General features: G+C 34.8%; 1 protein-coding gene across 1 annotated transcript; it reads left to right on the forward strand.

Annotated features, from left to right (window-relative positions):
• Window positions 1-803: 803 nt before the first annotated feature.
• LOC143250376 (GATA-binding factor 3-like) lies at window positions 804-25,062 on the forward strand. Its single transcript, XM_076500821.1, has 5 exons — window positions 804-1,069; window positions 6,971-7,567; window positions 13,409-13,554; window positions 24,628-24,756; window positions 24,994-25,062. The coding sequence occupies exons 1-5, from the start codon at window positions 868-870 to the stop codon at window positions 25,060-25,062; spliced, it is 1,143 nt and encodes a 380-aa protein (XP_076356936.1). The 5' UTR covers window positions 804-867.

Consider the following 25,062-nt stretch of genomic DNA (forward strand, 5'->3'; position numbering starts at 1 on the left):
TATCAAAAGATATAGCTTAAAGGGAAGGGTACTATATTGAACGGGTGTAACAACTCAAATATGTAGGTGGAGTCTAATGACCGAATGGATACATAGTAACCAATGGTCAAAAACCACAATGTGCCTATTATCCAATAGTATCCAAACATGTAGCAAACTTCTTTATTATTGGAAGAAAGGAAAAGCAATGGGAACATACCGCTTCAAGTAACGTCTAGAGTCGTGACGTCACAACTAGGTGCCTGGAATTAGAAAGCTGCCACCGATAGATGGAGCTCCCAGAACAAAAATTAACAAGAAAAAAGAACTACATAAGAGTTTGTGTCCCCAAGGAAGTTAGATAGGTAAGCTGGTGGACTCGGTCAACAAGAAACAAAGGTAAAGGTGTCATACGGACGTATGAAGTTTAACATACGTTTCTAAACCGCTTGGACCGTGAGCTATATCGCAGTGAAAACTTCGGTTCACCGACCGTTGTGCGCATGTGTGTACGTGTGCGTTTGATACTTAGTGACTGGTACAAAGTTTCATTTTGAGAATTTCAATACTTACGTAGAATCCCAAAGACCAAAAAGAACTGATGCCTATATTTGCATATCTATAGGAGTAAGTTTTTGTTTTTTTTAAATTTTTGTTGTTGTTGTTATTGGGGGAATACATGTACTTTGTAATCTCAAACGTTTAAGTTAAATATATTTAAAAGATAGACGGAAATTTTGACATTTGCGAGTAAAACGAAGACATGCGCGTTAAAGAACCCTCTGAGGACATCTCTGATTTACAAAATAATTGGTCACTTTAGAACAGTCACTTTTATGACTTTTGAGCCTTATTAGGTCATTAGTCCTTTGAATTCAGTGAACAGTGATGGAAATGACACCAACGGTCAACCAGTGCCAGGCTGCGGCTTATCGATGGACATATGACGGTCCACGTATGACCGAGGTTCCGCCAGATGACATGAATCAGTTTTACCACTATGCGAATAACACGAACATGAGCAACTCTGTGATGAGCCCAACCGGATACTACAGTGGTTCATCTATGCATAGTTACCGGTCTCCTAATGGTAAGCCAATATACCAGACTAAAAACATGCTCGAGAAAGGTATAGATGATTGAAATGTTTTAAACAACTAACATGTTTCACTTGTACTTCATAAAGACAATTCTATTTGAGGATGAACTTGACTGGGTTATAAATACCTGTCTGAATTATAAAATAACATTTGAATTAATGTATTTAAATGAAGTGGATTAAAAACTAATTGTATGTTTAGATTTAAAAAATAATAATTACTGAATTACGAACTAGTTATATTTACATGTCAAGTGTGGGAGACCTGAGAAGTAATTATTCATGTACTCTAAGAGATAACTGTTTCTCTGCATTAAAAATTATCTTTTTGGGGTAGATGTATTGTAGCTATAAGTAGAAGTAATTGTTTTCGTGGGTTAAAAAGTAATTGTCTCGCTCAAAGGGTACACACCTGTTTGGAATGGAGACCCATTTTTCTGCACTAAAAGGCTGTTTGTCGGTATTAAAGATAGAGGCCCAACACGGCCAGGTGGTAAAAGCACTCGACTCGTAATCCAAAGTTCGCGGGTTCGAATTCTCATAACACCAAATATGCTCGCTCTTTCAGCCGTGGGGGGGATTATAATGTGACAGTCAATTCCACTATTCATTGGTAAAAGAGTAGCCCAAGAGCTGGCGGTGAGTGATGATGACTATCTGCCTTTCCTCTAGTCTTACACTGCTAAATTAGGGACGGCTAGCGCAGATAGCCCTCGTGTAGCTTTGCACGAAATTCGAAACAAACCAATTAAAGATAGTCGTTTGTTTAAACTGAAATATCTGGACTAAGATGTGATCGTTTCTCTAGATTAAGCGATCATTATTTACCTGAAGAGTAAAGATGTCTGTTTATTGGAGTTGAGAAGTCGTGTTTCGCTCGCTACAGAGCGCCAAAAAAGTCTGCAACTATGGGCACTTCAACAAATTGTACAGAATGTCTTCCACGCTGTACAAGTTTGGATTAAACAAAAAAATTAAATCGACTTTTTTACGCTTTCACAACACCATTATCAATCACTTATCTGAAAAACTTCAAATCACCTATGGTTCTAGATAAATAGATACACACGGCCTTCGAAAAGTGGACTTAATCTTTTTGTTTCGAGGACAAAGTAACTATTTGTCTATATATTAAAAGCACCTATCTATCAGATGAAGTTTTTATTATTTGAATGGGTAACGTTTGTTTGTTATTGTTATTTTTTTGAATTTCGCACAAAGCTACTCGAGCTATCTGTGCTAGCTGTCCCTAATTTAGCAGTGTAAGACTAGAGGGAAGACAGCTAGTCATCACCACCCACCGCCAACTGTTGGGCTACTATTTTACCTTACCAACGAATAGTGGGATTGAACGTCACATTATAACGCCCCCACGGCTGGAAGGGCGAGCATGTTTGGTGCGACGGAGATTCGAACACGCGACCTTCAGATTACGAGTCGAGTGCCTTCACCCACCTGGCCATGCCGGGCCTTTGAATGGATTACGAAGTAGTATATGTTTATTTAATTAAGTAACAGTTTTATGTTTATATAACGAAGTTATCATTCACTTCTAGTAATGAAGAAATATTTTACTGGTCGAACATTATATATCGGTCTGTATTAAAAAAGTAATTATTTCTTGGACTAACGGTATATATTTGCCTGTATTAAGAACTATTTTCTTGGTTTAAAAATAGATACTTCTAAATATTAAAGTATGTGTGTTTATTTAGTTAAAGAGGTAAGATTTTATCCAAATTAAGATATATTTATTAATATATAATAAAGTGTAATATTGTAGGATATATAACGAAAAACCTTAAAAGTGTTATTATGCATAAGACTTAAATAATTTAGGAAAACACTTTTCTGTAAACGTTCTCATGTCAGTTGTTACATGTAAACAAAATTAGAGAAATTTATTCTATTTCGTTCATTCTGTTATACTCACTATTTAGTTCTGATTTTTAAAGATACATCACGGCCCTTACGTCAATACTTACCACAAAATAATCATTGATTTCTATTAAAAATTCGTACAAATGTGTCGCTTTCGTGTGGACTTTCTGCAAGCTGTCTACTTATCTTAAAGTGTAATAATAAATTTTCCAAATTATTATTATATTACCATGATGTATTTCCATACACCATATGGTTTACTTGTAAACACAGTTCTATTTAAAATAACAACATTCTATAAACACTCGTACTTATCAGTTTGTAGAAACGTGTTTGTTGTTTTTTATTTCAACTCAAAAACAAACGAATAGTGTGCAATAATCTTTGTCGTTTTACTGAACATTGTTTTCAGTTACCTGTATGCGTGTCTGTAGTTATTTTTTGAAATGTACTGAGATATTTACACGAAAACACCAGTTACCTGTATACGTGTCTGTAGTTATTTGTTAACACGTGTTTATATGCTTACACGAAAACAGCAGTAACTTGTACGTACATTCATGGTTGTGTATTATTAATACGTGTACTTTAAGTATTGTAAACTCTGACAGGGATAATAGTAACATACTCATAAATATTTATTTTCATTCCTCATATATTAATATAAATAATGTTGTTGTTTTTCTGATTTTTAAAGTTCGTTAATAATTAAACAAGCCGGGGGAAACATAAGTTACTAGATCTGTTTGTTTCCTGCTCATCTGTATCAAAAAATCTGAAGGTGAAATTATTTAACTGATGTTAAAATAAACCAGATATTAGTTGCTCTAAGGAACAAGTGTTGTGTGATCTAAGGGCTAAGAAGCTATAATGATTTAACCTAAGTGCTGATATGGTAGTCTTTCGAAATAATTATGTATTGTTGTAGGATCTGAACATTGATGAGTTTTATGTTCTTTATTGAAATAGAGCTGTGTAATCTAAAACTATTGAGTCATATCTGTTAAAGTTGTCTATAAAGTGTTGAAACACATAAAAATTGAATTATGACTTTTCAGTTATCGATACTGTGTTGTGAGGTTCAAGTATTGAAAAACAAAAGTTATCCTATCTTTCAATAGGTTGCTGTTAAATATAATAACTTTGAGGTTTGTTTTGTCTAATCTTTAGTCTGCGAGACCAAAAAAACTGATGAACTTTAGCCCTAAGTCGTGAAATATGAACCTGTTAGTTTTAGCCAGTCTAACTTTAGATTTCGCTCCGTGAAAATAGCGAGGTTTAGTTGTTGGAATTATTTGTAAGGTTTTGAGAAATCTAAAATCTGAAGAACTGCACATATTTCCTGCCTGATACTAATGTTTTAAAATCTGAGATTTAATAAAAGCATTTCCCGGAATAGCTAATAAAATGTTCTTCAGGATGTAGCTAGAAATTATGTCGAATATAATCGGCAAGAATATTTGTAACATATCAGAGCTTAAGGAAATATAATTAATTCCTATATTGTAGCAGAAAATAGAAATCTCATATATTAATTTTTGTGTATCTTATCTCTTGCTTACAAAGTAGAAATCAAATATTATATCTCTATTTTCGAACTCTCAGGAGCTCGATTCCCTTCAGTGGACTCAGCAGGTAGCCCGATGTGGTTCTGCTATAAGAAAAACATACATTTTACAACCTCCAAACTCAGTGGCACAGTGACATGTCTGCGGACTTACAACGTTATAATCTAGATATCGATACCCGTGGTGGACAGAGCACAGATAGTCCATTGTGTAGTTTGGTGCTGAATTACAAATAATAAATCTCTATTTTCTTGTACATGCTTTCTTGAAATGTTTTATCGTGTGTGTTGGTTATATTTTCATGATGTAATTCAAAGGTGGAGGATAATTAATGCAGTTCGCACATAGTTGTGCACACATAATTTTATCAGTACTGTTTTAAAGTGAAACTATAAATAAACTACTTGCACATAGCTGTACACACATAATTTTATCAGTACTGTTTAAAAGTGAAACTATAAATAAACTACTTGCACATAGCTGTGCACACATAATTTTATCAGTACTGTTTAAAAGTGAAACTATAAATAACCTAGTTGCACATAGCTGTGCACACATAATTTTATCAGTATTGTTTAAAAGTGAAACTATAAATAAACTAGTTGCACATAGCTGTGCACACATAATTTTATCAGTACTGTTTAAAAGTGAAACTATAAATAACCTAGTTGCACATAGCTGTGCACACATAATTTTATCAGTATTGTTTAAAAGTGAAACTATAAATAAACTAGTTGCACATAGCTGTGCACACATAATTTTATCAGTATTGTTTAAAAGTGAAACTATAAATAAACTAGTTACACATAGCTGTGCACACATAATCTTCTCGGTACTGTTTAAGAGTAAAACTATAAATAAACTAGTTGTATATAATTGTACACACATAATTTTATTAGTACTGTTAAGGCCCGGCATGGCCAGGTGGGTTAAGGCATGCGACTCGTAATCTTTGGGTCGCGGGTTCGCATCCCCGTCGCACCAAACATGCTCGCCATTTTCAGCCGTGGGGGCGTTATAAAGTTACGGTCAATCCCACTCTTCGTTGGTAAAAGAGTAGCCCAAGAGTTGGCGGCGGGTAGTGATGACTAGCTACCTTCCCTCTAGTCTTACACTACCAAATTAGGGACTGCTAGCGCAGATAGCCCTCGAGTAGCTTTGCGCGAAGTTCAAAAACAAAACTAACAAAGAGTACTGAATAAGAGTGAAATGATTGGTTAGAAACATTAGCCTAAAAACCCTCATTAACGTACACCTAATATAATCATTACAGCATTTAATTTTCAGCTCAATAAACATTTTTTTAAAACAAAGTTTAAGGTGTCCTTAACTTTGAAACGTTCGAGAAGAAACAAGTTGTAATCAAACGTCTGTTGTCAGCTTGAGAAAGAAAAGCAAATTTATGCACAAAGAAAACAAGAGAATCGAACGCACGTTTATAATACCGCGGAAATATACAATTAAACAACTAAAGCATAAACAGTTGTTGTCAACATATTCGTTTATTAGACTAGGTTTCACTGGAGATTCAAGGGAAACTTTAATAATACTCTATAAATTAGTTTGTTTCTCTCTGAATTTCGCGCAAAGATATACAAGGGCTATCTATGCTAGCTAATCGTAATTTAGCAGTGTAGGTACAGAGGGAAGGTAGCTAGTCATAAACACCCAGCGCTAGCTCTTGGGCTACTCTTTTATCAACTAATAGTGGGATTGACCGTCACTTATAATACCCACGAGTGCCCTAACCACTTGGCCCTCTGGGAACGACATAATTAAAAACAAACTCGCAAACCAAAAAAAATTTCGGCGTCCGAAATCGACACATGCATGAGAAAGGGGTAGAAAAGACAGTGTAATATTAAGTTGATATTAATTATACGAGTTTGTTTTTGGTTTTGAATTTCGCGCAAAGCTACATGAGGGCTATCTGCGATAGCCGTTCCGAATTTAGCAGTTTAAGACTAGAGGAAAGTCAACTAGTCATTGCCATCCACCGCCAACTCTTGGGATACTCTTTTAGAAACAAATAGTGGGATTGACCGTAACATTATAACGCCCCCACGGCTAAAAGGGCAAGCATGTTTGGTACGACGGGGATTCGAACCCGCGACCCTCGGATTACAAGTCGTGTGCCTTAACCACCTGGCCATGCCGGGGCCATTATACGAGTTAAAAGTACATTTCACCTCACCATCCAGTTTAGGTGTAACATTTCTGTACTGATTAGTCTGATTGCAAGTGAATTGAATATTTGTTTGAAAATGTCACACTGGTGAAGTAAAGAACCTGTGTCTTGTCGTATTATGATAGTTGATTTGCGATATTACTTTAAATGATATTTCTAAGTTGGGCTCGTTGTGTATCTTGAGCTTCCATCAGTCATGTGTAAGTTTTTATACTTTTACAAGGTTTATTTTTCTATTTTTTTCTCCATCATCAGGGAGAATGTCTGCAAATTCAATGTACACCCATTTCCATCCGTGGATTTCTGACACACCTACACCCATGGTTTCTCATCCATCTCCTCACGGATCCCCCTGGTGCTCTACATTCCCCAACAAGTCGTCCCCCCACCCCAGTTCAGCAACGAGATCATATGCAGTACAATCCTCGAACTGTTCATCTTTTTCGAGCCACAGCACCCGTCACCTCTTTGGTTTTCCTCCGACACCCCCGAAGGATGCAGCTCCAGAAATGTTCTCCCATACAGCGTCATCCTGCCATGGGGATACCAAATCCAATCGATCTGACCATTGCTCATCAATGGATGGGAAAATTAGCACTTCGGCGGCTTCACTTTCCAACTTTAACAACAACTATTTGAGTAGCAACCACAAAAGAGACTATAATCTCCACCACCAAATGACTAACACTGACTCCATTTCTTATTCATCCCGTGGACTTGTTAGTCCACATCATCTTCCGAGCTGTGTGACCCCTACGTATGGTTCCTACTACAACAACTTGTCTAGCCTTGCTGACACTTCTGAGGATTCGTGTAACGATAAAACCAAGAAGAAAGGTCGCTCGAGTAAAGGTAGGAATCACACTTTACACTGTAATTATCTTCAAGTAAAGGTAGGAATCACACTTTACACTGTAATTATCTTCAAGTAAAGGTAGGAATCATACTTCATACTATAATTATCTTCTAAATGGCAATAGAGATGTTGGTAAAAATCCAAGAAGCCAGCTATCAATGATGTCAATATGTCTTCGGACTTGCAACGCTAGAAATCGGGCACATATGGCTCATTGCGTTGCTTTGTATTTAACGTCAAACAAAGAAACAAGCAAAAAACTCTTTTATTTTTTAACAGAGTGTTAGTGTTAATCATAACACATGCTCAACATGTCCCAGACATCCTACAGTAATATATCTCTATAGAACTATGTTTGTATTAATCAACTGTTCTTGAATGTCCCCTGTACCAAGTGTTTAACACCTCTTGATTACAACTCCATTGAGTAAGTGGTAGTTCCGATCCAAATCCACTGAGCGTCACTTAGGATTTAATTTAATGCGTTTACTACGTTTGCTCTACAAATATATATATATATACATATTTTAATTTTCTTATAGCTTAACACTATTCAAATGGAAATGAATGCTTTGCATTATAAAGAGAACATGACCACGTGATTCTTGGCAGACGTGTGTCTTTTCTAATAAAATTAATTACACGCCTAAGTCTGAGAAACAAACTGATGAACGTTAATTATATGCTAACAGCTTATAGAAACACACTTTTAACGACAGTATCCGTTGAAACTTAATTTCTGACTCGTTAAGACGTTCGACTCGTAATCCGAGGCCCGCGGTTTCGAATCCCGGTCGCACCAAACACGCTCGTCCTTTCTGCCGTGGGGGCGTTATAATGGTACGATCAATCCCACTATTGGTTGGTAAAAGAGTAGCCCAAGAGTTGGCGGTGGGTGGTGATGACTACCCGCCTTCCCTCTAGTCTTACACTGCTAAATTAGGGACGGTTAGCGCAGATAGCCCTCGAGTAGCTTTGTGCGAAATTCAAAACAAACAAACAATGAAAAACATTTGTTTTATTTAATTATCGTTTAATTCATCAATAATAAAACGCCGACTAGAAGTTTAATAAATACGTTACAATGCGAAAAAAAAAACTTAGCTGTCAAATAATAACGTTTATAATTTATAAGAGACTAACTGGTTTCACTCAAGCTGACAATTCATCAGGACAAACAAGTGTTAAGCGATTTAGGCTTAGCAAAAAAATTCAGAATAATTCGAGTCTGCGCCATGAGGGGGTGTTCATGCGAGAATATATAAACATAATTGTTGTATTACACACTTTTAACACTCATAATCACGTTTAGAGATATAACAATTAAATAAACAAATTATAATAAAAATCTAACGTCACACTTACCGTTCTTCTAACTCCATGGTCAGTTCAAACAAACTTGAAAAACACTGAATCGTGGACATTGGGAGTGCTGACAATAATAAATTTATTAGACAGTGATAGTGGATTAGGTAAAATATCATCAAATATACCGTTTGAAAATGTTTTTAACAGGACTTTCACCAGTGTAAACACTAGTAGTTTGTTTCCAGTGACAGAGTGGAAAACAAAACGTGAATCATTAGGTAACCAGTACTTGGTGGTTGTTTTCAATACTTAAAAGAACAATTATTAGACATAAATCAATATATTTTATTTTTATAAGTTTATTGAATATATTAAGTATGAACAATTAACTATTATATCCGTTAACTTGAAGAATGATAATAGTATTGCATGGAAACAGTTGTTACGGTTTAACTTAGTCGAGTTACAAAGGAAAGAGAGGTATCTTCAATTCTCAAATAATCCTTGAATAGAAAGAGAGGTATCTTCAGTTGTCAAATAATCCTTGAATGAAGAGAGGAATCTTCAGTTCTCAAATAATCCTTGAATAGAAGAGAGGAATCTTCAGTTGTCAAATAATCCTTGAATGGAAAGAGAGGTATCTTCAGTTGTCAAATAATCCTTGAATGGAAAGAGAGGATCTTCAGTTGTCAAATAATCCTTGAATAGAAAGAGAGGGATCTTCAGTTGTCAAATAATCCTTGAATGGAAAGAGAGGGATCTTCAGTTGTCAAATAATCCTTGAATAGAAAGAGAGGCATCTTCAGTTGTCAAATAATCCTTGAATGGAAAGAGAGGGATCTTCAGTTGTCAAATAATCCTTGAATGGAAAGAGAGGGATCTTCAGTTGTCAAATAATCCTTGAATAGAAAGAGAGGAATCTTCAGTTGTCAAATAATCCTTGAATAGAAAGAGAGTATCTTCAGTTGTCAAATAATTCTTGAACAGGAAGAGAGGCATCTTCAGTTGTCAAATAATCCTTGAATGGAAAGAGAGGAATCTTCAGTTGTCAAATAATCCTTGAATAGAAAGAGAGGTATCTTCAGTTGTCAAATAATTCTTGAACAGGAAGAGAGGCATCTTCAGTTGTCAAATAATCCTTGAATAGAAAGAGAGGTATCTTCAGTTGTCAAATAATTCTTGAACAGGAAGAGAGGCATCTTCAGTTGTCAAATAATCCTTGAATGGAAAGAGAGGGATCTTTGGTTGTCAAATAATCCTTGAATGGAAAGAGAGGTATCTTCAGTTCTCAAATAATCCTTGAATAGAAAGAGAGGAATCTTCAGTTGTCAAATAATCCTTGAATGGAGAGGTATCTTCAGTTGTCAAATAATCCTTGAATGGAAAGAGAGATCTTCAGTTGTCAAATAATCCTTGAATAGAAAGAGAGATCTTCAGTTGTCAAATAATCTTGAATGGAAAGAGAGGGATCTTCAGTTGTCAAATAATCCTTGAATAGAAAGAGAGGCATCTTCAGTTGTCAAATAATCCTTGAATGGAAAGAGAGGGATCTTCAGTTGTCAAATAATCCTTGAATGGAAAGAGAGGGATCTTCAGTTGTCAAATAATCCTTGAATAGAAAGAGAGGAATCTTCAGTTGTCAAATAATCCTTGAATAGAAAGAGAGGTATCTTCAGTTGTCAAATAATTCTTGAACAGGAAGAGAGGCATCTTCAGTTGTCAAATAATCCTTGAATGGAAAGAGAATCTTCAGTTGTCAAATAATCCTTGAATAGAAAGAGAGGTATCTTCAGTTGTCAAATAATTCTTGAACAGGAAGAGAGGCATCTTCAGTTGTCAAATAATCCTTGAATGGAAAGAGAGGGATCTTCAGTTGTCAAATAATCCTTGAATAGAAAGAGAGGAATCTTCAGTTGTCAAATAATCCTTGAATAGAAAGAGAGGTATCTTCAGTTGTCAAATAATTCTTGAACAGGAAGAGAGGCATCTTCAGTTGTCAAATAATCCTTGAATAGAAAGAGAGGAATCTTCAGTTGTCAAATAATTCTTGAACAGGAAGAGAGGTATCTTCAGTTGTCAAATAATTCTTGAACAGGAAGAGAGGCATCTTCAGTTGTCAAATAATCCTTGAATGGAAGAGAGAATCTTCAGTTCTCAAATAATCCTTGAATGGAAAGAGAGGTATCTTCAGTTCTCAAATAATCCCTAATTTTTTTCAAATAAATCAAACATACTTGAAGTAGGCACATATTTTGACACTTCAAAAATAAAATGAAATATCCCACTACTAGGAACTCTTGCTACAAGTCATTGACGTGAAACATAACCTAAAGTTATAAATACATCAATATAACATTTACTACCGTATCACGTAACATGAAGTATTCAATTGTAGGGAAGTCTTGCCATAAGCTGTTGGCGTTAAACACATTTCTCTATAACTTAGAGTTACCGACACACTTATGTAGCAGCGACTACTATCGCACGCAACATAAATTATCCAAATACAAAGAGGCCATAAGACAGTCGCAGCACGATATCATCAATTAACAGGATTATTTTGATAGAAGTTAATCATTGTTGAAGGGGTTCTTTTTTTTTTTTTTGTCGGAATGTGGATGTGAGTAATAACTGGAGAGATCTTTTTCGGTAACGATAGTTTGATTTCTAACATTACTAGTGACATTGAAATGATTATAGTATTTTAAATGCCATGAGTGCATAAAACAAAACTGAAACCGAAATTATGCAAAGCTCACGAGATTACCAACACAGCAAAAAGAAGGCCTGAATAGCATTCACGGATTTCAGTCTGGTTTAATGACGTTCAATATATTATTTATGAGCTAAGTAAATTATGTAATAAAACTAATCCTATTGATTGTAAAATATTATCGATAACATATCTTTTTTTTCTTTCCTACAGTAAATAAATAATTAATTCTCACTTGAAGCAGTAATAATGACATGTGAAAAAATTAGACATTAATTTTCAAGCACAAAACTCTTCAGTTAATTGCAGAGGCCTGCGATGGTTTTATTGTCTTGAAATATTTACATGTTCTACGAAAATCCGTCTTATTCTATCACACACAGATTTTTCACAAAATGCCATATATATATTTTTACGTAAGTGAATTATTTTCGTTAAAATTGGGTCACATTTTGATCACCACTGGCTATAGTTTTCTAGACCAATCGCGACGTGAGGCTCTTATGGATCGTCCTAGAATCCAAAGATAAAAATAAAATATGTTTATTGTGGTAAACAAAGTAATAATTTGATCTATGTTGTTATTGTTTTTTATCTAAGAGGTTTTTCGTCGTTCCGATTTGTAAAAAAAAAATCCTTACGTGATATAAAAAAAAACATTTCGGAATATGCGTAGCTGGACTATGAAAAGTCCATTATTAACACCGATAACTTTACGACATTTAAATTCGCAGGTCTCTGTTATGTTTTATAAATCAATATCATTAAATGTTAAGCTAACAAAACGTGAAAACGTAAAATAAACGCCAGAGTTCTCTTACGAATTCACTTCTATTTGAAGTGTCTTAAAGAAATATTATAACACTAACAACCGGCTTCCTTACATAAGTATCACTCTTCAGAAACGTAATTGTTTATAACATAATAACTTGTTAGTTATTTATCTGTGTGACAGTATTCGGTTTCGTTATATAAGTATCACTCTTGAGAAACGTAGTTGTTAATAACATAATAACTTGTTAGTTATGTATCTGTGTGACAGTATTCGGTTTCGTTGAATTCAAGGATATACTCATATAAGTTTGAAGAACAACATTTAAATCGTGAAACTGATTGCTAATAATTTAATAATTCATTAAGACTGTATATAAAAATGAACTCATAAGGTAAATTTTAGTTTTCAATGTAACGTTTCAGTGTAAATGATTCAACCATTACGTACAAATTTATACGTCAAAATAAACGTTTTATGGCAGACCATGTTGTCAGCAGTAAAACAAATAAGTTTCTCTAACTGCCAGTGAGTAAGGTTTTATAGGTTTATTTATAAGTTAAATATCACTTATTTGTGTACATGTTTCACAAAATATTCTAATCTTGCTATTTTATGTGGTTAGACAAATAAGAAATCATAGCAACCATAGTAATCTTATTGAAATTATTTGTTTACAGAGAAGAAATGGTGTGTAAATTGTAGTAATATTATTGGTTTATTTGTTTACAGAAGGAAGAGAGTGTGTCAAATGTAGTAATATTACTGGTGTATTTGTTAACAGAAGGAAGAGAGCGTGTAAACTGTAGTAATATTATTGGCTTATTTGTTTACAGAAAGAAGAGAGTGTGTAAACTGTAGTAATATTACTGGTGTATTTATTGACAGAAAGAAGAGAGTGTGTAAACTGTAGTAATATTATTGGTGTATTTCTTAACAGAAGGAAGAGAGTGTGCCAACTGTAGTAATACAATTGTTTTATTTGTTAACAGAAGGAAGAGAGTGTGCCAACTGTAGTAATACAATTGTTTTATTTGTTTACAGAAGGAAGAGAGTGTGTCAACTGTGGTTCCACTTCTACACCTCTATGGAGAAGAGACAGTACAGGACATTACCTTTGTAATGCCTGTGGGTTATATCATAAGATGAATGGGCAGAGCAGGCCGCTTATTAAACCTAAACGGAGGCTGGTGAGTGTATATTACACTTAGTACACTAATGAATTATAAAGCATTCAAAATTTACATGAATCTGAATATTATTTTGCAAGTATCCCGACCAATAATTTGTTTCTTTAAACTGTGACAATTTTCATGATTAATGTACGTGTAAAGAATGCCTTTTCTTCTCAAATTAACAATTCATTGCGACTAAAAATTTGTAAAAACACTACGTTTATTATGGAGTAATTTTAAATCATATGGGCATTCTCTTGGCTCTCGCTCAGTGACAAGTTATAACGTGTTGGAACACATTGCCATATGGCTTTAACACCTAATAACTATACCAACTTAATGATAAATGAAGCCGCCCAGAATGTATTATTGTGTTTGATATATTCTCCACTAATCACGAATCAGTTTTTGTGTTATTGTGTTTGATATATTCTCCACTAATCATGTATCAGTTTTTGTGTTATTGTGTTTGAAATATTCTCCACTAATCACGTATCAGGTTTTGTATTATTGTGTTTAAAATATTCTCCACTAATCGTGTATCAGTTTTTGTATTATTGTGTTTAAAATATTCTCCACTAATCGTATATCAGTTTTTGTATTATTGTGTTTAAAATATTCTCCACTAATTATGTATCAGTTTTGTATTATTGTGTTTGAAATATTCTCCACTAATCACGTATCAGTTTTTGTATTATTGTGTTTGAAATATTCTCCACTAATCACGTATCAGGTTTTATATTATTGTGTTTAAAATATTCTCCACTAATCGTGTATCAGTTTTTGTATTACTGTGTTTATAATATTCTCCACTAATTATGTATCAGTTTTTGTATTACTGTGTTTAAAATATTCTCCGCTAATTATGTATCAGTTTTTGTATTACTGTGTTTAAAATGTTCTCCACTAATCACGTACCAGTTTTTTGTATTATTGTGTTAAAATATTCTCCGCTAGTCATGTATCAGGTTTTGTATTACTGTGTTTAAAATATTCTCCACTAATCGTGTATCAGTTTTTGTATTATTGTGTTTAAAATATTCTTCACTAATCATGTATCAGGTTTTGTATTACTGTGTTTAAAATATTCTCCACTAATCAAGTATCAGTTTTTGTATTATTGTGTTTAAAATATTCTCCACTAATCACGTATAATTTTTGTATTATTGTGTTTGATATATTCTCCATTAATCACATATCAGTTTTTGAAAATGTTTTGTACCATATAGTTTCTCTACAAAATTTTCTGGATAGAATAAGAGAGCATGACAAAAATTCTCAAAAACTAACACGCGCGCACCGTGGTCGCACTATCTTGATTTTGATTTGCTGATTTAGCGTCCGGCAAGGATCGTTTAATAGGGTTTGGTTTAAATAACATGTCAACAAGCGCCTGTTCAATAAATTGAAAAAGCCTGTGTTTGTCGATGAATATGTATATTTGTAATTCACGTAATCTCCTTGTCGACTTCGTTATTTCAGTCTTATGTGACGAGGGCAACATAATGCCCGAACAGGTCAAAGTATTTGTTTAGTAGTGCCCATTAAAAACTACTAAAACAACAACTACAACTGCAGAAATATCACACATATAACAGTAAAATAACCTCACATCTGTTCGCTTAGACTTGATCTAAATTGTTTTATTTAGAATTATTTCATGAGTATCAGGATACGAATGTACTCATATTAGTAATAAGAACTATAACAGTTTATCTTTTAGAAAGTTTGATGATTTATCAGGACAAAACTAAACTCATATAGTGGTAACAGGACACTATAGTGTTCTTTGTAACTATAGAAGAATTATCACGACCAAACTCACATAGGGATAATACGACGCTATAGTGTTCCTTGTAACTATAGAATAATTATAAAGACTAAACTCACATAGGGATAGCAGCACACTATAGTGTTCTTTTTGACTATAGAAGAACTATCAAGACTGAACTCACATAGCGATAACAGGATAATAAATCACATATAATAATAACAAAACAATGTAAACTCTTTTAGAAAGAATTTAACTTTCAGTACAATAACAGAACAAGACAGTCTATCCCTCGAAACAGTAAATGTCTGAAGACAAACTAAACTTACTTAGTAATAGCATAACATAACTTAAAGCATGATAACAGAACAGTAGAGCATTATTTCGACATTGTCAAGAATCGTAAAACAAAATTAAGTTATTCAACAGAACAGCGACGCTTTCACATTATATTTTATATCAGGTTAATTATAGAGATAAAGAGCAACTGATCTAGGTTGTTTGTTTGTATTTGTCGCGTACAGATAAACAATTAAAATAAATAATCTAATTGATGCAGTAAACTATACTAGAGCTCAAACAAATAATTAATTCTTAGAAAGTTAACAATCGTTAAAGGAACACTGACCAGTTGTGGAAAGAATGATATTGTCAAAAAATATAGAATACAGACTTATATTATAATTGGCAGCCTTTCAATATGACAAGGCCCGGCATGGCCTAGCGCGTAAGGCGTGCGACTCGTAATCCGAGGGTCGCGGGTTCGTGCCCGCGTCGCGCTAAACATGCTTGCCCTCCCAGCCGTGGGGGTGTATAATGTGACGGTCAATCCCACTATTCGTTGGTAAAAGAGTAGCCCAAGAGTTGGCGGTGGGTGGTGATGACTAGTTGCCTTCCCTCTAGTCTTACACTGCTAAATTAGGGACGGCTAGCACAGATAGCCCTCGAGTAGCTTTGTGCGAAATTCCCAAACAAACAATCAATATGACATATTTAATTATACCAGTATAAAACCTTGTACTAAACAAGCACGAATTTTGTTTTTTTCGTCATAAGTTGTTTTAGCTATTGGTATGTATATTTTAGCATGTGCCCCAGCTTTCTTTTAAAGGCTATTATATTGAAGAAACATATGGTAATATCTTCTTTAAAATATATATTAATCATTAATTTGTAGATTTTTATTTATCGTAAAATTATTAATATTGGTGTAAAGGCAAAAGCCACACTTTCAGATGCGTCTCATCAAATTTTGATATAGTGGCGCATATTGTGAGTTTTACAGGCTCTAGTTAGGCTTAATAACTGCTGTCTGTAGTGCTTTGAAACAGGTAACGTTGAAAACTATTTCGTGGTAACTGTTCTTTATATAGTTTTTTCTTCTCTTTACTGATTGTTTATGACATAAAGTAAAAAACATACGTAAAACAAAACTTTACAAACCTACATTTAATTACCTCAAGGTTACCTACCAGTTCCTTTCTAATTGCGTGACACAAAAATACCCTTTTAGTGACACTCAGCTAAAAAATGTAGGTTAATAGAATAAAACTCGTATTAAATTAGGCACGTGTAGATATAGATATTGTGTGACCTCTCCAATGTCCTTAGAACATTCTGTCAGCTTGGCTTAGCTGACTGTTAATACTTTGTTGCAAAATATCAAACAAGATTTATGCCCAGTACATATGTAGCGCCACGTATGTAGATGAATATATTTTAATAAAATAATATTAACGACCTATTTATTCGTTGTATTGGTAGACATTAATAAGCAATGTAAGCGGATAAGACTTAAACGATGTGAAATCACCTGTAGACAAAAAAAAAATCTGTCTTTAAAACAAGATGGCGTCCTTCTCTATGTTTTTTTTTTTTTTTGTTCAAATTAAATCGCTCTGATCAACGTTGAACACATGTTCGGATAACTCTGGTTGAATTTTACATTCTTTGTTAGACATGAGCTTAAACTTTACACGAGTTCGTTTTGCACATTTGTGGCAGTAAAAAAAAAAATCAACTGACCTGTAATAACGCTTTTCATGTGTCCGCGTATTAAATTATAACACTTTACTAAAAATACACACAGTAATCTGTAGGCCCAATTCTCTGGAGGCGTTTACCTCGTGCGTAACTATCATATAAATTTTACTTACAGAATCAGAACATGTGCTGGGAACAAATCACAAAATCCTGTTTATCACTCGTGATTCGCTGTAATATCACAGAGATCTTAATGACAGAGAAAGAAAATGTGTTGGAAACAAATCACATAGTTCTGTGAGTTTACCTGCCAAACAGTGCTCCACAGTTTACCTACCAGACAGTGCTCCACAGTTTACCTACCAAACAGTGCTCCACAGTTTACCTACCAAACAGTGCTCCACAGTTTACCTACCAGACAGTGCTCCACAGTTTACCTACCAAACAGTGCTCCACAGTTTACCTACCAGACAGTGCTCCACAGTTTACCTACCAGACAGTGCTCCACAGTTTACCTACCAGACAGTGCTCCGCAGTTTACCTACCAGACAGTGCTCCACAGTTTACCTGCCAGACAGTGCTCCACAGTTTACCTGCCAGACAGTGCTCCACAGTTTACCTACCAAACAGTGCTCCACAGTTTACCCACCAAACAGTGCTCCACAGTTTACCTGCCAGACAGTGCTCCACAGTTTACCTACCAAACAGTGCTCACAGTTTACCTGCCAGACAGTGCTCCACAGTTTACCTACCAAACAGTGCTCCACAGTTTACCTGCCAGACAGTGCTCCACAGTTTACCTACCAAACAGTGCTCCACAGTTTACCTGCCAGACAGTGCTCCACAGTTTACCTACCAGACAGTGCTCCACAGTTTACCTGCCAGACAGTGCTCCACACACATGTTCAGTCGCTTGTGCTTTAAAACAGAATATTCCCTACAACCATACATTAAACAGATTCAATATTCGTGTTTTTGTTATACACTGGCTTTAATAAAATCACCAACAACATGTAGAGAATCTAAGGAAACATTCATTTACTTTGTTTGCTAATCGCATGCACCCCGGAAATCATCCATAATTCCGTTGAAGAGGTTGTTTGTAAGGGCTTACATGATAGAACAATAAGAAACAGTGGAAAAAAACAACAACAAAGAATGAAACCGGTGAAGTTCAAAAACGTTATGACTTGTACTTCGCTCAGATTACTGCTTCACTGTTGTTGATGTTTTTAACGTTTTAAATTATTTGCTATTCGTGATCTGACGGATTCTTCAGGTGCATTAAGTAGTCTGCAATTATAGAGCAATTTATCAATTTAAAAGCACATTGTCAAATGTTGCTATAATACTGTTATTATGTGTACGATTAACCCGTAGCTGCATACCTTTAACGTTCAGGAAAGAAACTGACATATAACCAGCGTCGGCTGGAATGACGGAGACGCCACGTGTAAGGCTGGGTGATAGGCACCGCCCGGTTACTTGTTTCTTTGGTCCTATTCGTATAATTACCAATAATTCAGAAAGAAATATCTCAATTCTACTCTTTTCAATACTTGATAAAACAAAGTTTTAAAATTTGTCGGTTGAACTTCTATGACGAATATCTTTCTTTTTTGAGAAGTTAAAAATACAAAGTTATTGTGTATGTGTGTCGTATTATTAGATTGGCCTCTGAACTCAATTAAATATAACTGACTCCGTACTTTTATATATGCATAATAAATTATTCGTGTTACATTAAATGATTTCTTGAGTCTGATAAATCCAGAACTGTAATCGTATTATGATTAATATACAAGACCGTGCTTAAAATAAAGTATGACGCATGCTCCTAAAGGACACGACAGGAGTTCCCCGCCTAACATGGGCGTCCAAATACAACACTGACTTCTTATTCGACCGATGTCATCAAGAGTCCATTAACACGTGCAGCGAAAATGGAACACCTCTGTTGTTAGGTAAAGACAACGCACCACAAGTTGTTGCCACACTGAAGAAAGAGACAGTTAGACGTACTCGTGAAAGGTGTCAGATACGAGACTTTTCTATAAGAGTGATTCAGGTTTGATGTATCTATTCATGTCATGCATGCAATTAACATTAATGTTTTTCCTTAGGGGGAGTTCAGACCCTCGATTTATTTGAAGGACGAATTAAGTTTCAAATTCTGTCACAGTACTGCGTTTCTATGGAAACGTGGTAACACTGAAACGTTCTGTTCGGTAGTTGATTCGGAAAGAAAGAGCGCAACCAATGCTGAGGTTGTCTTCCTCACCTGCACAGTATAACATTCAGCACTTTTAGGAAGATCTTGAAAGCTGTGCTCACTATTATATTATTCTGTTGATACTTGTAACTATATAATGTGTGTTGTAAGGAGATACATTAAAATAAGACACTCCAACGTGTCACGCAGCCTATGACACATTTAGTTCGATAGTATTATCACGTTTCCTTGGACCTTAATAAAATGAGCAATAAGTGTTTAAGGTGTGTTCTTACGCTGCTATTGGTTTTTCCCTCTATATATCCATATATACACTAAAGAAACTAAAGAAATCATAATTATTAAATAGTAGGACAATCTTGTAAGGTTATAGCGCTCCCAGTGTTTTAATATATATATATATTCGTGCAAATTTTATGGAAATAATTTGTGAGGGCGCGCCATCTAGCGTTATCTTACACGCTCAGAAAACGGTAAAGTATCCCACCACATGTGTGAATATTTTCGTTTATCATAAACACTTTACACGCTACTTGAATTATGGAAAATTAGCAAAGCAGTTTTACTGTATAATGACTTACCACTTACACTAGCTGTACTTTGGATTTCATGTTTACATGCTTCTCCAGGCGTGTACACACAACTTATTTATATCTCCTAACTGTCTCACTATCCGACTTAGCTGTTTAGTTATCCACACATCGCAAGGTTATGTCTGTTATATCGATATTACCTTCCTGTCCCAGAAGAAAACGTTTTATCACTCATTTAATGCTTTTGTTCCCTTCTGTTTCGTATTTTTAAACTTTATACACCACCATATCTCTTGTACCTCAGTCTCACCATTTAAAACATTTCACATTAAAATTCACTGAGAAATCGTTATGTATTATCCTAATTTTATTCTATCTACTTTGGAAATGCACGTTTTGTTTCTTAATTATTTAATTCATTTGGAAAAATCCATTGTGATGTGAAAGATTTGAAGGTATTATATACGATAAATATTTATTATTTGATTCGGCAGAGCTCTGAATTTCAGATATGACGAGCAAGACTAGAATCTGTACATGACCATAGATTGTTGGCACCACTTTAACACGTGGTTGCATTTTAAGAGTCAATTTCTTTGAGATCATGTGTGGTAAAGAACTTCTGAATATGGTTGCTACAGCTCTGATCAGTTATTCAATATTAGGGACCACAACAGTTAGCAGACAGTTTCAGTGCTACTGCTCAGAAGAATAGTTAATCAGACAGTTTCGGTGTTACTGCTTAGAAGAATGGTTAATCAGACAGTTTCAGTGCTACGGCTTAGAAGAATGGTTAATCAGACAGTTTTGGTGCTACGGCTTAGAAGGTTGGTTAATCAGACAGTTTCGGTGTTTGGTTAAGTGTTTAGCAGACGGTTTCAGTGCCACTGCTTAAAAGAATGCTTAAGTGTTTAGCAGACAGTTTCAGCTGCTTGAGCTCAATTTTAGTTGAAACGTTTATATCCATAACGCCCCCTTCCCGACGACTCAACGGTTAGTCTCTGGGTTTATAACGTTAAAACTGAAGTTTCGATACCCGCCATAGGCCGAGCATAGATAGCTCATTATTTTAAATCTAGCTCACCCAAGCGAACCAATTCAATCTATAACTTCATTGCAAAATTATACTAGTGTTGAAATGTTTTTACATCTGTTATTTAAAGACAATTTGTTTTCTGAAGCGCTTCGCGTATACTATTTAACAATAATTTATTATCGATACCGAAGTGTTCCTTTAACTGCACTCTTCTGATGAAGCTTTCACATCCTCCCTAACCACTATCTAAAACATGTTTTTCACAAACTCTCCCATACCAGCCTTTTGTTACAACACTTTTGAAATCACTATTTTAAGACAATTTCGACTTACAAAATATAAACGTTCTGTGAAACCTGTTTCTATTTAAGATTTTTTTTCAACATTGTGGAAACTCGGTCCTCTGTTGAAATGTTTCTAATCGTTCATCACTTACATATGTATTCTTACAAAATATCTCACCATTTCGAAACATCTGTTTGCCGAAATGGTTCTCTCCAGTCACCCTACAAATTCAGTTCTGTAATAAGCTCATTACTCATTTTGAAAGAATTATACTAAAACCTGCGATATATTACTTCATGTTATTTGTGATATTGGTTTCTTAAACAGTATCGTCACGTGTAGGTTTCAGTTTGTTGAAGTTAAAGAGTTTCGTACTGTTTTGCTTGTAATAATCCGGATACTCTTAGAAGTATTGAACTAATGTACTGACCAGCAATGAAAACATGTTCCCGCAGTGTTTCTATTCAGTTTGAACTGTAAGGTGAGCAGTTGAAAAGAGAGAACAATCCAATGAACATGTCAGATCGACGTTTCTTTGCTCCTTTTTTATTATTTTCCCCTAGCACGACGTTTCTTATTTAAGGACTTTCTTCTATAAAAGCATTCTTTTAAAGACTTGAACCAGAGTTTACTAAGGTAATGCGGATTAGGGTAGGTAAATATAAGAACAGTTACCATCTGCCCATTCAAACTTAGAAAAGAAAAATATATTCTATCGGTGAGATTTTCCGTAACCGCGTGATTTTGTAATTCTTTAACGTTTTGAAAATTTAAAGCCACTGCGGATATTTTGCTGTGTTATTGTGATATTTGCTGTGTTATTGCTTTAGAATAATGATATTTTGGCATGTTATTGCTTTAGAATAATGGTATTTTGGCATGTTATTGCTTTAGAATAATGATATTTTGGCATGTTATTGCTTTAGAATAATGATATTTTGCTGTGTTATTGCTTTAGAATAATGATATTTTGGCATGTTATTGTTTAGAATAATGATATTTTGCACGTTATTGCTTTAGAATAATGATATTTTGGCATGTTCAGGAAGTGTGTGTTTGAATAAACGTTAATATAGTTCACATTTTTAAACGTGCAAAAATTGACGTTTATCTAAATCTGTTGATTTCGCAATTGCAAAACTGCAAAATTAATCGAGTTAACAGCTTCCTGTGGCCCCTGCATGGCCAGATGGGTTTAAGGCGTTCGACTCGTAATCTGAGTGTCGCGGGTTCGAATCCTCGTCGCACCAAACATGCTCATCCTTTCAGCCGTAGGGGCGTTATAATGTAACGGTCAGTCCCCCTTTTCATTGGTAAAAGAGTAGCTCAAGAGATGGCGGTGAGTGCTGATGACTAGCTGCCTTCTTACATTGCTAAATTAAGGACGCTACTAATTTCCATTTTTGGAAGGTTGTTCATGACCAAAGTGTTCTCAATTCAATAATTTTCTTGCGCTTACTATCCTCATACAGTATATAACCTCCCCCCACCCAGGGACGCAGCGGCATGTCTGTGAACTTAAAACGCTAGAAACCAAGTTTCGATACCAATTGTGAGTAGAGCACAGATAGCTTATTGTGTTGCTTTGTATTTAATTACAAGCAAAGATATATTGAGATATGGTAATGTTCGTATGTGGTTTCATAATGACGAGATCCCCGCTTGAAGTAAAAAATGTAATCTAAAAACAGCTAATGTGGATATTAAAACTTTAATTACAATAAAGTACAGGCTAAGCTGAAGATTATCTAAAACGGTTGAAACGTTATTCTGTAGTTTATTTTAATTAAATTTTATCTACAACCATATTGAGAATACGTGTGTTTGGTTGCCATTCTCTTCCTTTAGTTTCAGATTTTAAAGTTTCAATACCCACACCAACCGTATTGAGAGAACGTATGTTTAGTTGCCACATTCTCCTCCTTTAGTTTCAGATTTTAAAGTTTCAATACCCACACCAGCCGTATTGAGAATACGTGTGTTTAGTTGCCACATTCTCCTCCTTTAGTTTCAGATTTTAAAGTTTTAATACCCACACCAACCGTATTGAGAATACGTGTGTTTATTTGCCACATTCTCTTTCTTTAGTTTCAGATTTTAAAGTTTTAATACCCACACCAACCGTATTGAGAATACGTGTTTTTAGTTGCCACATTCTCTTCCTTTAGTTTCAGATTTTAAAGATCTGTTCTCACTTAAAGTCGTCGAAATATCTGATAAATTCGATGTTTTTTTTTTAAACCAGCTACTTTGTTATCTATACTGGGAATAAATTAATGATATGTTGGTAAGATGCGAAAATCTAAACATCAAAGTTGGTATGTATCACCTAGGCGTCAGGTAATTTAACTTTCATGCAGGTTGAAAGATCTGTCTGGTATTTTATGGTCGATGCCGTATGAGATAAGAAGTCTCACTCTGAACAAACAGATTTGTCTATTTTCTGGTTGTTTACTCACATTAACAAAGCTCGGATTAAATCAAAGCAAAGTCTATTTAGTAATGTACAAAATGTATTTTTGGTGTATTCATTAGCATAGTATATGGGATTTCACTTCAAATTAAACCACAAAGTATATCTTATGCATATGAATAGCCATTTTGTTCTTCTTTCTTACAGTAAACTTGTTTTACTAATGATAACTATTTCTCATATAAAATGTAAGACAAACAGTTGTCCTGTCTCATCTTACAACGGGTGTGTTCCAGTCAATGTAATTCATTTCACACTACGCTGGTTTCTGTGTGTTAGATCGATTCTGATGTATTAGTTTTTTATGAAGTGATTATTACAGCACTCCTACATTTTGTTTTTGCCAGTTTTTATCATAATACATTAAATAAAACAACGTTAAGAAAAGAACCAACTGATAAGTGGACTGCAGTAAACAGTTTACACACTTTGACCAATTCGCCTAGACTAGTATGGTCTGGTGGTTAGTACGTTCGACTCCCAATTTGTGGATCGCGGTTCGAATCCTGTTATCGTACGCGGGGCGTAATTATGTGATGAACAGTCTCATGTTCTATTGGTAAAAAGTAGCCTAAGAGTTGTTGGTAAGTCAACATGACTAGTTAATGTCAACATGACTAATTAATGTAATTCTTGTATTTGACACTTCTAAGTTAGGGACGTGCCTACTAGTGCACATCATCTCTCAAATAGATTTGCGCAGAATTTGACAAACAGACCATGTCTATGCGACTTCTTTCTATTATAACACGATGGTTTCTTTCTAATTTCAAGCAGTCAACAGCCAAGAAGGCGGGAACAACCTGTGCTAATTGTAAAACAACTTCGACGACGCTCTGGCGGCGTAATCAGAATGGTGAACCTGTGTGTAACGCCTGTGGTCTCTATTTCAAATTACATAATGTAAGTAATGTGTTTTTTTCCTCTTCGTTCTTTCTTACAATTTCTTTCTTATTAACTTATCGTTTGTTCCTTTACATCTGATAACATTGTGTTTTATAATGTCTTTTAATCTGTTTCGAGCATGATGTTATTTTATCGGGTCACGTATAATATTTTATTGGAAACTTCTTACGTCCATTTTCATCAATGATATTAATGTTTTATTAGCGTTTACTTGTATATACGTATTTTCGCTAGCACCTTCTACAGAAATTGTGTTCCAGTGCCGATGAAAAGGGGCCCCGCATGGCTAGGTGGTTAGAGTGA

The sequence above is a fragment of the Tachypleus tridentatus genome, chromosome 5 (genome assembly GCF_004210375.1).
Source record: "Tachypleus tridentatus isolate NWPU-2018 chromosome 5, ASM421037v1, whole genome shotgun sequence".
Classification (NCBI taxonomy): domain Eukaryota; kingdom Metazoa; phylum Arthropoda; class Merostomata; order Xiphosura; family Limulidae; genus Tachypleus; species Tachypleus tridentatus.

Coding starts and splice junctions, on each gene's coding strand:
- LOC143250376 (XM_076500821.1), top strand. CDS start 868: ATGGAAATGACACCAACGGTCAACCAGTGCCAGGCTGCGGCTTATCGA. Junction 1,070..6,970: donor TAGTTACCGGTCTCCTAATG/GTAAGCCAATAT, acceptor CTCCATCATCAG/GGAGAATGTCTGCAAATTCA. Junction 24,757..24,993: donor TCTATTTCAAATTACATAAT/GTAAGTAATGTG, acceptor TATTTTCGCTAG/CACCTTCTACAGAAATTGTG.